Source organism: Notothenia rossii (assembly GCF_949606895.1).
Source record: "Notothenia rossii genome assembly, chromosome: 3".
NCBI lineage: Eukaryota > Metazoa > Chordata > Actinopteri > Perciformes > Nototheniidae > Notothenia > Notothenia rossii.
In genome coordinates this window covers 26525010-26539403 of record NC_136901.1, presented here as the reverse complement: position 1 = coordinate 26539403, position 14394 = coordinate 26525010, and the positions used below count along the sequence as shown (strand labels likewise).

Here is a 14394-nt window from a genome sequence, read left to right as displayed (position 1 = left end):
AAGAAAAAAAGAAACAACGACAAACTTCTGTCTTTCTCATTAAACCCTGCGTGAACTCATAGGATAAAGAGGCACACAGAACAGCACTTCTTTAATATGGCTCAACACTTCCTCATTGGAATATCCAAAGCACTGTTTACTCTTTTACAGTCGGGGAAGCGGAGACTTTGCCCAACTTTAGAGTCATAAAGTGGAACAGTGTTTGTAGAACCGAGTGGAATATTTATTTTGTAATAGCTGTTATGTGCTTTATCTCAAATGTGATTCAGCTCATAGAAAGAAGCATTCAGCCATTCAATAAGTATTTGTATTGTTTTGAAACTAGTTTTTCATCTCTTTTTCATGTTTGTTTCGTTTTACTTTATTGGAACTCATGCAGGTTTGCACAAGTACAATCAAGTATATTAGACGAGGTCCGGTCAGCAAAAAAAACAAAAAAATCACGAGTTATACAAACATTAAATTAAATGACGATCATGTAAGATATGATAGCATGACACTAAAATAAATGGAAAATATAGCACTATAAAGTGTGTAAAAGTAAGTGACAAGCTTATGCAACGGTGTTATATTGCACAAATGTATTTTTTACGGCTCTCTAACTGTGATAAGACTTAGATTTTTTGCTTGAGTCCCCCTTTTAAAGACTATAAGTTGGTACAGCTTTTCAAAAGTGGTTAATATCTAGTTCCTTCCTTGCCTCACATTTCTTTCCTCATTTGCTCTGACCTTTCACACATCTGCAGAGCAGCTCGACGGCCTCCTAATGGTGGTGAGTGTGTGACGGCTACACAGAGCCCTCTGCTGCTGCCCACTTTGTTCAGTGTACGGAGCGTCGGGGTGGGACTGTGCGTCTGCAGACGTTCCTCTGATGCTACCATATCACCATGTGTGCATTCCTGTGAGATTGTGTGCTCAAGGTTTGTCGCCTCATCTTGAAAGCACATCGCACTTCATGGTTTCACATCTACTTCGGTGACTTTTCTCACTTTTTGCCGAAATGTCAAGATGTGTTGCTGCAGACGTGACACACAACTGCATTACTAAAGTGTGAATTAACCGATGAACCGCTTTTATACATCTACGCTTGATACAATTCAACAGACGCAGCTCCACTTGCCTGTGTGGGTGTGTGTGTGTTGTTTCTAGCCACATGACGCTATATTTGGCCAGACAGTTTTATTTGCAGGTTTGAGGTCTCTGCATTTCTGCATGCAGATGTCACACACACACACACACACACACACACACACACACACACACACACACACACACACACACACACACACACACACACACACACACACACACACACACACACACACACACACACACACACACACACACTGTTCTGCTGCTTTCTTCATTTCTCACACTGTCTTCCTGTCGCTTGTTTATCCTCACCATTGTGTATTCTTTCCGTCACTCGGTCCACACTTTATCTAAACATACATTACGTCTACATTTATCTTCACTTATGGCCAATGAAACAAGCCACCCAACGCTAAAATATGCTTTATAAAAACGAAACAGATGTAATGTAAACCCAGTGTTATCTCACTAACTGATGAGTCTAAGACTCCTCGTAACTTCTCAATGATGTTACCTTAAAGACATCAGCAGCTATTTTTGTTTTTATGATTAGTCTGCCACTGCAACACTTAGAATGAGGAGTGATGTTAGTTGCCACAGCATTTAGAGAAATACAGTAAATATTCAAAAGTGACGTAGTTCTTTAAATGTCAAGAAATTAAACGCAGACCAAATTTCACACCTGTCAGCTGCACTTCTGAGTATTAAACACACTGAAACTAAGCTGCATTTCCTCATTCTGTTTTTAAGTTCAGACGTGAAAAATAGAAACATGAGCTTTTTGTGTTGCGCACACTAAAGTGTTTTGGTGCGGCTGCCATCAGACGCACCTGAAACTGCCCGGTTTCCTCCCCGCTCTGCAGACCACCGGCTTTTATTTTTAGCTGCGTGTGGGCAAACCTTCCCAGTCATGCGTGTCTGAAAGAGAATTTCATTCACTCTGTTCTCAGCGCTATCTGAAGGAAGTGATCGTCATTCAGATAGTCGCTGCGTTGCCTCTAAATTAAAGGGATGCCTATCCAAAACTAAGGGGGTTCAATTATTTGCGTAAAGTACTCTGTTTTCTTAGACCAGTCTGAGTTCATGTGTACATATTTTGGAGCCTTTTTTAGATTGGAACATCCATATCAGCGAATGAGATTTCCAGTATTTTCTAGACTTTCTGGGTCGCAGGACTTTCAGAGATCTGACATTACAGTTCAGCTCCTGTACCTCCTCACTTCACCTCCTCACTTCCTCACCGAAAAGCACTTCCTCTTTCTGTTCTCACTCTGGCCGACTATTCTCTGCCTGTTCCCTGTGTGTGAATTGTGGCTCTTTTGGGATCCTGCTGAGTTCGTCTCAGTGCTGTCGTTGAGAGGACAATCACAGGAAAGAGACAGTGTATCAGTTTGGGAGACACAGAGAGTCTGACAGAGTTTTTCTCTCCTTCTGCAGAGGAGGAAATGGTACATTATGAAGCAGGAAGTCACAGCAATCATATTATCCTGATATAGAAGCTGAGACTTAGTCAAAAATGCTGTTGCAGTTTCAGTAGAGGAAATAAATACAATTTATTAATCCACACTTATACACAATGTTAAAATACAAATTTGAGAGAAGTTTAATAAATATGTCGGACATACAAGATCCTTAAATAACTTACATAGTGAACAAACAACAGCTCAATTCAAAGAACACACAACATGAAAGCTGAACGAGAACAACAATGAGTCAGCAATGTGAGATAAGGCTGTTTGTGTGGTGGAGGCGTAAAGACAACAATGAACAAAGAACTTTTCTTAGAACGGCTAAAAAAAACCTGAAGACCTGAAAATGTCCTCAACAACAAGACATTAGAATTAATCTGCAAACACAGATAGGGCCCCTCTTGTTTGACATTTAACGAGGAGTCGGTCGTCCTTTGGCTTCGGCCTTTTGACCTTTAGGCGGATAGAGCGGCTCTATTTGAACACATTTACAAATTCCACACACTCGATGTCTCTGAGTTTGTGCTGATTAATAAGAAAGTATTGAATACGGACGGAGACGGCAAAGAGAGAAGTGGGTAAAATGTCAGTGGGCAACTTTGGAGGTCCGGTCAAATTCTCCCCGGAGACAAAAGGGTCGTTGTGGATGTAATTCCACGAATAAGGAAGTCCTGTGACATCACAACGTCAGGAAGTCATTCGCCGCTGGTAGTAGTCTCGAGTGTTATAAGGTTCAACATGGGGGTGGAATGGCGGGACACTGATTAAGTGTGTGACCAAGCGCCATGACGAAGAATAAATTAATAATAGTGACGTAGGGAGTGTCTGACTCACCAATAAGTGCGTATGATCGTGAATATGTTTGACTAGTATACTTTTAACAATCTCACACCCACAATGGGAAATGTTCAAACCATATGATGTCAAATCTAAAGAGCATACTACAAAAAAAAAAAAAAAAGACTTCTGGTCTGTGCTTCTTCCATCCGCCCCCCTCACGCTGCCTTTCAACCCCCAGAGAGGGAGCTCGCTGTGGGGGTGACGGAGAGCAGAGAGGCCCCTCTGTCTGCTGCTTTATTCTCTGTCTCATTAAAACACTGAAGCTGTGTTCGGGCCGGGGCTTAAGGGCAAAATGGAAATGGAATGTGCATATGTGTGTTTTCTATAAGTCCATCTCTACTATAGCGGCTGTATTATGCATCATTTTGCAACCTCTTTCTAGATTTCTTTAGTAGTTGTGTGTAAGTGGGTGATGAAATATGGACATTTAGTTGTTGCCTCAATATTTCTGACTCTTCCAGGCTTCCATAGTCCTACAGTATCCCCTCTTTTCACCTTTTCTTCCCTCGTTCATTGTTCATTTTTGGAAGTTCTTCTTGCCTCAGCGATGTAAAGACTTTCCTTTCTCACACACTCATGCACGGAGGGTGGTTAAAATCAGATCTAGCTATTCTTGTGGTGAGATTAAACAGAGGAAACCAGTGTGTGTTTTCTGTGTGTATTTACAGACACATTAGTGTGTGTTTCCCTCCTTTTAAAGTCATTAAAGCCCTTATGAGCTGCCTGATGACTCACCAACGTTACAATGGGGACCGATTACCGAAATGTCCTGACTAAGCATTACCGTAGTTCACTGGAAAGACCTTTGAAGTGGCAGGTTCTCCCCCCCCCCAGTGTTCTTACTGTATAACCATGGACTCATCATCATGGTCTTCCTCCTGCTGACAAGAGGGGACCGGGGCCTGTTGGTTCCCCCCACCGCTGCTGCTGCTGCTGCTGAGGAGAGTCAGGGCCCGACGAGAGGCCTTCGCAGGAGGAGGTCCCAGGGAGGAAGAGGAAGAGGTGTGGGAGGAGGCAGAGGGCAGGGGGGCCACAGTGGCTCTGACCTTGTTGCTCATTCCTAGTTGGCGCCCCTGGTTTTGCGGCTGAGTGAAGACAACACACACTTATATTTCAGGTTTTCTACTCAAAATGATATTTAGTATAGATTGTTATCTTTATTATTATTATTATTAATTTGAAGACTTTTTTTTTTGGAATATATAAATATTATCATGAATGTGGATAAATACTGTATTTTAACAATACGCTATTCTGTTTTTCACATTTGTTATTTTTTTAATCTGTTCGAAATAAAGATTGAAATGAAAATCTTTGATTGAATAATAGAGACTGCTGAGATGAGTCCTAAAACCTGGAAATTAGTCAGCGTTTTAACACTTTTGGTTCCCTTCGTTTTGAAGTCAAAGGGCTTTTGTATGTGTTTTGGGTTAGATGCCTGAAATAAATACTGTGGTTAACACAAGCCTTTCACATTATGTTCTTTGACAGGAAATACCTACTTCCACGTGAATGTTGAAGCTGTAAAGTGTCTTAAAAAAGGCTGATGTCAGATACAAGTTGACTTCTTGTTTTCATCAAACTGAACAGTAACCCACCGTTAGCTTAGTGTTAGTAACGGGAAGTCAGTGGTGTAGTTTGTTCTTAGCATTTTAACATTAGCTTTGTACCTTTGGCAAGTGCATTTGTGCTTCAAAAGACAAAAAAAAGTGGTCAAATCCCATTGGCTTTTGTGGAGGTAGATGCTATCTCATTCCTGTATCTGTTGTATTCTAATATCAGTTGTTGGTTTTATAAGAAAGAAGAAGAAAACAAGGAGTGGGATAAAAAGAGAAGAGGATATGTTTGTGGAACATGAGAGATTAAGACAGGAAACAGAGACATACATTGGTACAAATGTACAAACATTATGATAAGAATACAAACAGAGTGTGCCAAAGAACAGAACGAAACAAAAGCAGAGCGGAAGAACATTTTCTCTGTGTTTCGCCGCTGTAGTGAACTATTTGCATGTCAGCAGCCTTATTAACCTGATGAGTCACACTGCCAATGGCTACACTCCACTCACAGTGGGCCTCTGGCTGAAATGACGTAAAACGGGGACGGATGAAATATTAATAAGTGATGTGAACGTCAAGAAGTTGTTTCTCGGTAGTTCATTTATTACCAGTCTTCTGAAAAACAGTCTACATTGATAACATTTGACACTGCTTGATAAAGTTATATTGCACTGAAATTCAGAATGAGGTGTTGGACTTTTAACTCTGAACAACATTTATTTTACAACTTTAGTTATGTTTCTGATTAAACATATAACTCATGGTCATCTTATAAAAATACTAAACGTGGTTAAAGATTACCGAGTGGTTCCCAAACTTTTAATCTTGAGACTTCTTTTATAAAATCAGTGTGTCTCCTTATCACGTTCCAGATGTCTTTAACATTCTTTCGCTTAACATCTCACAGTTCATTTAAATAACTATTCAAATTATCCAATATTTCAATTATATTTTGGTCCTGATGTGTCTATGTTTATGCCTGCTTTGCCCCTTCCCCCGTTGAATATACAAATTAAAGAGGAGACATTTGTAATTATTCATACTTATATTATTGCAATTATGTTTTATTTGTGATACAATTAAAAAAGTGAAGTAAAAGAACCCCTTGGAAGAGAGATGGCAGGTTTGACCATAAATCTAATGCAAGTATATTTGAATATGGATGTTTTTTTTAACTAGCTTGTTTGTTGTTGTCTCATAAGCATTTCATTTTGTTGTAATATTACATTGGTAAAACTGTCATGAGGTAAAGTATTTGAAAGATTTTTAGTAAATCCTGTGCGCTCCTAGACAAAAAGGAAGACTACCTGTTCGTATTACTGATCTAAGTCAGAAGAAAACTAATAAATACATCTGATTACATATTACATAGGCCTTGTTTATGTTCATGTAATAATGCTCTGAATTTTCAAGCACTGCCCTCTATTGAGTAAATATAGGAGACAGACACGAGGAGGAAGTTAGTAAAGCAAATAATATTAATGAGGTTTATACAAATATTCTTTATGTCAGATTGCTCGTGTTCACCCATGTTGAAATTTGGTTGGTGCTAATTTCTATAAGCACCACATCCTGACCTTTACACTGCCATAAAGCTGTGTGTGTGTGTGTGTGTGTGTGTGTGTGTGTGTGTGTGTGTGTGTGTGTGTGTGTGTGTGTGTGTGTGTGTGTGTGTGTGTGTGTGTGTGTGTGTGTGTGTGTGTGTGTGTGTGTGTGTGTGTGTGTGTGTGTGTGTGTGTGTGTGTGTGTGTGTGTGTGTGTGTGTGTTTCTGTGTTACCTGTCGCTGCTGTCTGCTGGCTTTAGCCCCCTCTGCTGGCTGAGCCTGCTCTCTGGGTGCCGCTGTCTGGAGCCTGGAATCAACAATCATCAGATATCAACTCATCATTGACCTCACTCCCATTACATCCAGGTAATGACACTGATGTTAAATGATCTCAAAGGTATGGGCTCAGAACAGTCTCATAATACACACATGTACATAGAAGGATTCAAACTTGTATTTCCGGATCCACACTTGTGTTTTTCAATGCAAACACAAATGTGTTCTGTTTCATATACATTTAAATAAAATCAAACAAACAAATATGTGTGGATCAAAAATACATATGTAAAACTTTTTTCTGTATTTGGATTTTATTTACATGTATATAAAACGGAACACATTTGTGTGTGCATTGAAAAACACAAGTGTGGATCCGGAAATACAAGTGTGAATCCTTTTGCGGATCATGAAATACAAGTTTTTGAATCCTTCTGTGTGCATGTGTGTATTATGAGACTGTTCTGAGCCCATACAAAGGCCACACAGATTTATTTGCATCATATTTTCATCTACCTGTATGGGTATCGAGGCTGTGAGAACGCTCCTCTGCTCCTCAGGTGCTGGTACAGGTTACTGCTCAGAGACAGGGGGTTGAACACACACTCCTCATCCAGCTGAGAGAGACATCCCTGACATAAGAAACAAACACATTTCATTGTCTTAGATTCGGTTTAGGACACGGAGCTTCATACACATAAGGCCATATTCTGCCTAAATTATATTTAATATCCTGAGAGATATTTTGTACTGAAATATTATTCAAACTTCAAATAATTGTTTATGTTGAGAAAAAAATATTATGCTAATGTTAATTAAGGGAGTTATATCGATTAAAGAAAGTTGATTTAATACAAAAAAGACTAATTAAATCCAATATGGTCAATTTGAGGATTTACATTTTATTTTAGGGTGATGAAATCATTAAATATGAAAGAGGAAAAAAAAAAAATCCCTAACAACACTATTGATTTTTGGTAGTATGTGTCTTTAAAACATACTGTGAGACTTGTATTTCTTACACATACATTCATACGTCCATCTGTGTCATTATAACTGCATATCATCTATAAATGTGTATATATACTGAATCTCCAGGTGGTTTTCTGCTTGTGCAGACACTACCTCAGTGAAATAGCTTTCCCATGTGTTCCTGGTATCAGTTTTCACAACGGTTATTCAAATGAGTCTATTTCTGCTTTTTGAGTTCTGCCTGTGTACTTCTGTAATGTGTTGCCATGAGCTGCGGTCAGCTGACCTGTACGGTGTACAGGGCGTCGGTTGCAGGCTCCAGAGGGGGGGCGGGCAGGGAGCAGGGCAGCAGCAGCTCTCTGGAGACCACTGGCTTCAGAAGGAGGGAGAGGGAGGGAGAGGGCTGCAGGACGTAGTGGGAGGTCACACCTGTGGAGCACACATGCAGGGATATGAGTCGTTCACAAGGACTGATATGTTTACAGTAGTGGAAAAAGTATTGAGTAAAAATACTAATACAACGCTGTAAAAATACTCAATATCAGGTCAAAGTTCTGCATCGGAAATGTTACTTAAGTAAAGTATTTAAGTACAAGTGTGAAATTGTACCTAAATTATTTGGAGTGAAAGTACTCAAAACACTGAAACAACTCAAAACATTTTAAATATTTAAAAATATTGTTAAAAAAAAGCAAAAGCAGCAAACCTTCACATTTAAGAAACATAAACTGTGAAATATTTTTCAAGAAACTCCTTAGCAAAATTGCAGCCAATTAATTAATACATGCCAACATCTGAATTTATAAAGTCAATAGTAAATACGTCTGCAAAAAAAATGTAATGTAGTAAAAAGTATATAATTTGCTTCCGAAATGTAGTAGATACAAGTACCTGATAGTTCAGTACTTGGGTAAATGTACTTAGTTACTTTCCAGTCATTCACAGTATCTCTTTCTAACACACACACACACACACACACACACACACACACACACACACACACACACACACACACACACACACACACACACACACACACACACACACACACACACACACACACACACACACACACACACACACGGACCTGAGCCTCCAGCTGCAGACCGCTGAACGGGCTCCACCTGCAGCAGCAGGAACAAGTCACGACTCTAAATGAGAAACAATAAAAGTAGAACACTTTAACTCATTTGCGTTGCACAGAGAGGAAAACTGAGAATGATACAAGGCGGAAAAAGTTACATAAAGAGCCAATCAGAGGAAGAAGAGTAATTGAAATCACAATTCTGTCACCCAAACTGATGTGTATTCAACTAAATGTAATATATAACAGATTGATTCCTATTTTCTATTTAGTAAATTATTATAAAAGCTCTGTGGGATTTCATCAGTAAATAATTATAATTGACTTGTTCTGTTCTCTTCTGATCTTGGGGCTATTGTGTTTAAAAAGGTAAAAAGGGTTGATCAAGAATTTGAGAAAGAAAGAGAAAGATATCTGGCTATTTTACCGCAAATAGAGCAAAGAAACAATTTGAGAAAAATCGTATTCTATAGTGTGACGATAAAAAAATTAACCCACATCTGTTAAAGTTTTGTAGTAAGCAAATGGACAATGAACGCACCCTGAGTGTGTGGCAGAGAGCATGGAACAGGTTGTGGTTGCTCTCCATTTCATCCCAGTCCAGCTGCCAGCAGGTGGTGGGGCGGATCACCAGCGGCAGGCCGTACAGCACACTCTCACACACTCCGTCTGCACGCAGAGTCCTGAAACACACACACACACACACACACACACACACACACACACACACACACACACACACACACACACACACACACACACACACACACACACACACACACACACACACACACACACACACACACACACACACACACACACACACACACACACACACACACAGACACACACACAACCTTGATAAGCAAGTTGATGTAAAATGAACAGACAATGAAGGACATTTTCTGTCTCTAATCAAGGAAAAACACTCTGTGGATTTGTTTATCATCTGTGACCACTGGAAGTGTATTGTCAACGTTTCAATGTCAAAGAAGACGTCATCTTTCTTCTCTTAATTTCCTGGAACAGTTTTCATCAACACACTGTCCCTACACACACACACACACACACACACACACACACACACACACACACACACACACACACACACACACACACACACACACACACACACACACACACACACACACACACACACACACACACACACACACACACATACACACACACACACACACACACACATACACACACACACACGCGCACACGCGCACACGCGCACACACACACACACACACACACACACACACACACACACACACACACACACACACAAATCATTATGAGGAAGAATTACATCATTGTTGGCAAGCTGAGGTTGTTAGCGGTTCAACCGCCGTCTTCCAGCTTGATTTTAATGTCCACACAAACATTTGGGGGAAGAAACTGTTCAACTAGTTTTGACCTGAATGTTACTTTCTATCATCAGTGTGTTTACTGGAATACACTGAATAGGTGTGTGTTTGTGAGAGATAAGATGTCAGCTGTTTATACCAATGCATGTATCAGCCAGTTGTTAAAATACTATTTGAAACAGTGTCAGTATGGAGGAATAGCTCACTATTTGTTACTTATTTTCACTTCCTTTCCAAATTCACATTAGCTAACTGTCAATCAGGGTGTGACGAGGCTTTTTCTTTAAGAGAGGAGGAGGACGTCTGATCCTTCCTTCACTTAATGCAAACCTAATTTCACACCTGAGTTGAAAGCAACAGCCTTTCTAATGTCCCTGCAGCCCTTGCTCTTACTTGATTACTTTCAGTCTCCGTGGCGGTTGGCTCTGATTGGCTGATCCCTTAGTGACGGGCAGGAAGTCCCGGACGCTCTCTGTCTTCACGCCCAGGTTGGGGCTCAGGGGGATGAGAGCGGGGCTTATGAGACGCTCCTGCATGTCACACTTTACACACACTGAACAGGTGACAAATATATCTTTAATGAATTAAGAAAATCAATCAGGTTTTATTGTAACATGCCATGTGTTCGTGTGCACTGACTCCACCTGGAATGGGGTTATCCAGGGGGCTGGGCAGCAGCAGGTGGAGGTGTTCTCTGTCTCCCCCCTGCTCCTGAAGCCACGCCTTCAACACCGTCTCCATGGCGAACACGCTGTTCTCCACCCGCTGCAGGTCCACCTCCGTCCCCAACATCAGAGAGTCTGCAGAGAGAATTTAAGGTAAACTTTACAGACACTAAACAGGCCTGAAATCACAACAGCCATCACCTTTTCTTTATTTACACTGAGATTTTGCTCAATTTCTATTGGCTTAAGGATTTTTCTTACATATTTAATGAAAAATATACTGTATTTTGTTGCCAACGACGGCTTCAATGTAATTGCTGCGCATGTGATTATAAATAAATTGAAATTACTCTGACAAGACGAAATGTCTTCCCTGAATCTAATCTAATCTGAGGCTGTTTAATCTACATTCTATATTTATGATAAAAAGCCCTGTAAGACATAGTGTAGTAGATGTTTTCTAAATCATTGCTCGCTGTTGATTGTGGATTACAGGAAGCAACAGAGAGAGGGACACGCCCCCATCGCCATCAATGGGACTACGGTGGAGAGAGTCAGCAGCTTCAGGTTTCTCGGTGTCCACATCACTGAGGACCTGACATGGACTCTTCACACCACCACCACCACCAAGAAAGCTCGACAGCGGCTCTTCTTCCTCCGTAGGCTGAGGAAGGCTGAGGAGGTTCAACATGTACTCCAGGATACTCTGCAACTTCTACAGGTGAACCATAGAGAGGATCCTGACCTCCTACAGGTGAACCATAGAGAGGATCCTGACCTTCTACAGGTGCACCATAGAGAGGATCCTGACCTTCTACAGGTGAACTATAGAGAGGATCCTGACCTTCTACAGGTGCACCATAGAGAGGATCCTGACCTTCTACAGGTGCACCATAGAGAGGATCCTGACCTTCTACAGGTGCACCATAGAGAGGGTCCTGACCTTCTACAGGTGAACCATAGAGAGAGGATCCTGACCTTCTACAGGTGCACCATAGAGAGAATCCTGACCTTCTACAGGTGCACCATAGAGAGAATCCTGACCTTCTACAGGTGCACCATAGAGAGAATCCTGACCTTCTACAGGTGCACCATAGAGAGGATCCTGACCTTCTACAGGTGCACCATAGAGAGGATCCTGACCTTCTACAGGTGCACCATAGAGAGCATCCTGACCTTCTACAGGTGCACCATAGAGAGGACCCTGACCTTCTACAGGTGCACCATAGAGAGGATCCTGACCCTTCTACAGGTGCACCATAGAGAGCATCCTGACCTTCTACAGGTGCACCATAGAGAGGATCCTGACCTTCTACAGGTGAACCATAGAGAGGACCCTGACCTTCTACAGGTGAACCATAGAGAGGATCCTGACCTTCTACAGGTGCACCATAGAGAGGATCCTGACCTTCTACAGGTGCACCATAGAGAGGACCCTGACCTTCTACAGGTGAACCATAGAGAGGATCCTGACCTTCTACAGGTGCACCATAGAGAGGATCCTGACCTCCTACAGGTGCACCATAGAGAGGATCCTGACCTTCTACAGGTGCACCATAGAGAGGACCCTGACCTTCTACAGGTGAACCATAGAGAGGACCCTGACCTTCTACAGGTGAACCATAGAGAGGATCCTGACCTTCTACAGGTGCACCATAGAGAGGACCCTGACCTTCTACAGGTGCACCATAGAGAGGATCCTGACCTTCTACAGGTGCACCATAGAGAGGATCCTGACCTTCTACAGGTGAACCATAGAGAGGATCCTGACCTTCTACAGGTGCACCATAGAGAGGATCCTGACCTTCTACAGGTGCACCATAGAGAGCATCCTGACCTTCTACAGGTGCACCATAGAGAGGACCCTGACCTTCTACAGGTGCACCATAGAGAGGATCCTGACCTTCTACAGGTGCACCATAGAGAGCATCCTGACCTTCTACAGGTGCACCATAGAGAGGATCCTGACCTTCTACAGGTGAACCATAGAGAGGACCCTGACCTTCTACAGGTGAACCATAGAGAGGATCCTGACCTTCTACAGGTGCACCATAGAGAGGATCCTGACCTTCTACAGGTGCACCATAGAGAGGACCCTGACCTTCTACAGGTGCACCATAGAGAGGATCCTGACCTTCTACAGGTGCACCATAGAGAGGATCCTGACCTTCTACAGGTGCACCATAGAGAGGACCCTGACCTTCTACAGGTGCACCATAGAGAGGATCCTGACCTTCTACAGGTGCACCATAGAGAGGATCCTGACCTTCTACAGGTGAACCATAGAGAGGATCCTGACCTTCTACAGGTGCACCATAGAGAGGATCCTGACCTTCTACAGGTGCACCATAGAGAGGATCCTGACCTTCTACAGGTGAACCATAGAGAGGATCCTGACCTCCTACAGGTGCACCATAGAGAGGATCCTGACCTTCTACAGGTGCACCATAGAGAGGATCCTGACCTCCCTACAGGTGCACCATAGAGAGGATCCTGACCTTCTACAGTGCACCATAGAAAGATCCTGACTGGCTGCATCACGGCCTGGTACTCAATTGTAAGGCTTTACAGAGGGTGGTGAAAACTGCACAGCACATCACCAGGATGGAGCTGCCATCCATGGGGGACCTTTACTCCCAGCGGCTCAGGAAGAAAGCCCTCAGGATTATAAAAGACCCCCATCACCCCAGACACAAACTGTTCTGTCTGCTGCCGTCTGGCAGGCGGTACCGCAGCATCCGGACTAGAAACCACCAGACTCAGGGACAGTTTCATTCCACAGGCCATAAGATTGTTAAACACCTGAACTTTTGAAACAACATCCATAACATTCATCTGGTTATAACTTATATAATATATATCAATATTTGAATTACTTGTATATAGACTATTCTGCACAATTTGCTATTATATTCAATTTTATTTTATTTACTTCCACTATTATCTGTTTTATTGTGTTGCACTGTTGGAGGAGCCTGTGACCTGATCATTTAAATAAATAAAACAATAAAAGCGTTGAACCTTGAGTACATTCCAACTAGTCTATGACCACTAGGTGGCAGCAACACCCCAATAAACTAAACCACAGTATGGCCTCTGCGACTCAGACTCTGAAGCGTCTTTGAGCCTGGTGTCATCGGAGGGCTTTACTGTCTCTGGATCATCCAAAACCCTTCTTAAGCTCGACTGGATGAGAAGGCCTGCCACTGATTTCCTGAGGGGAAGAAGAAGGGGCTGAACTGAACTTTTGGATGTGAACTGTGTATGCAGAGAAAAAGCAGCCTGTGTAGTGCTCTGAAATCAGTTGTTTGTCTGGATTTAAAAAAAAATGTTAATGTAAATATCTCTTGGTATAATACGCCTTACGCCACAGGACAGAAAGCAGCAGCACTGTGATTCCCACTTATCACTTCCTCTGATGTCATCCCCCAATGTCCATTTATTATTGCAAACTAGACACAAACCTTTCACTAAGCCCCTCTTCTCCTTTTCCCTCTCTCTGGTGTTTAATAGTTAA

At 42.0% G+C, this 14394-nt stretch overlaps 1 protein-coding gene across 1 annotated transcript in view; it reads right to left on the bottom strand.

Annotated features, from left to right (window-relative positions):
• Positions 1-14394, bottom strand: part of m1ap (meiosis 1 associated protein) — a 52735-nt gene that overhangs the window by 7679 nt on the left and 30662 nt on the right. Inside the window, exons 5-13 of the mRNA XM_079670773.1 lie at positions 10857-11012; positions 10606-10765; positions 9378-9519; positions 8840-8903; positions 8039-8181; positions 7297-7412; positions 6739-6811; positions 4245-4486; positions 2334-2439 (exon numbers count right to left, since the gene is read on the bottom strand). Of these exons, the coding sequence (XP_079526899.1) occupies positions 2334-2439; positions 4245-4486; positions 6739-6811; positions 7297-7412; positions 8039-8181; positions 8840-8903; positions 9378-9519; positions 10606-10765; positions 10857-11012 (1202 nt within the window). The remainder of the gene's footprint in view (positions 1-2333; positions 2440-4244; positions 4487-6738; positions 6812-7296; positions 7413-8038; positions 8182-8839; positions 8904-9377; positions 9520-10605; positions 10766-10856; positions 11013-14394) is intronic.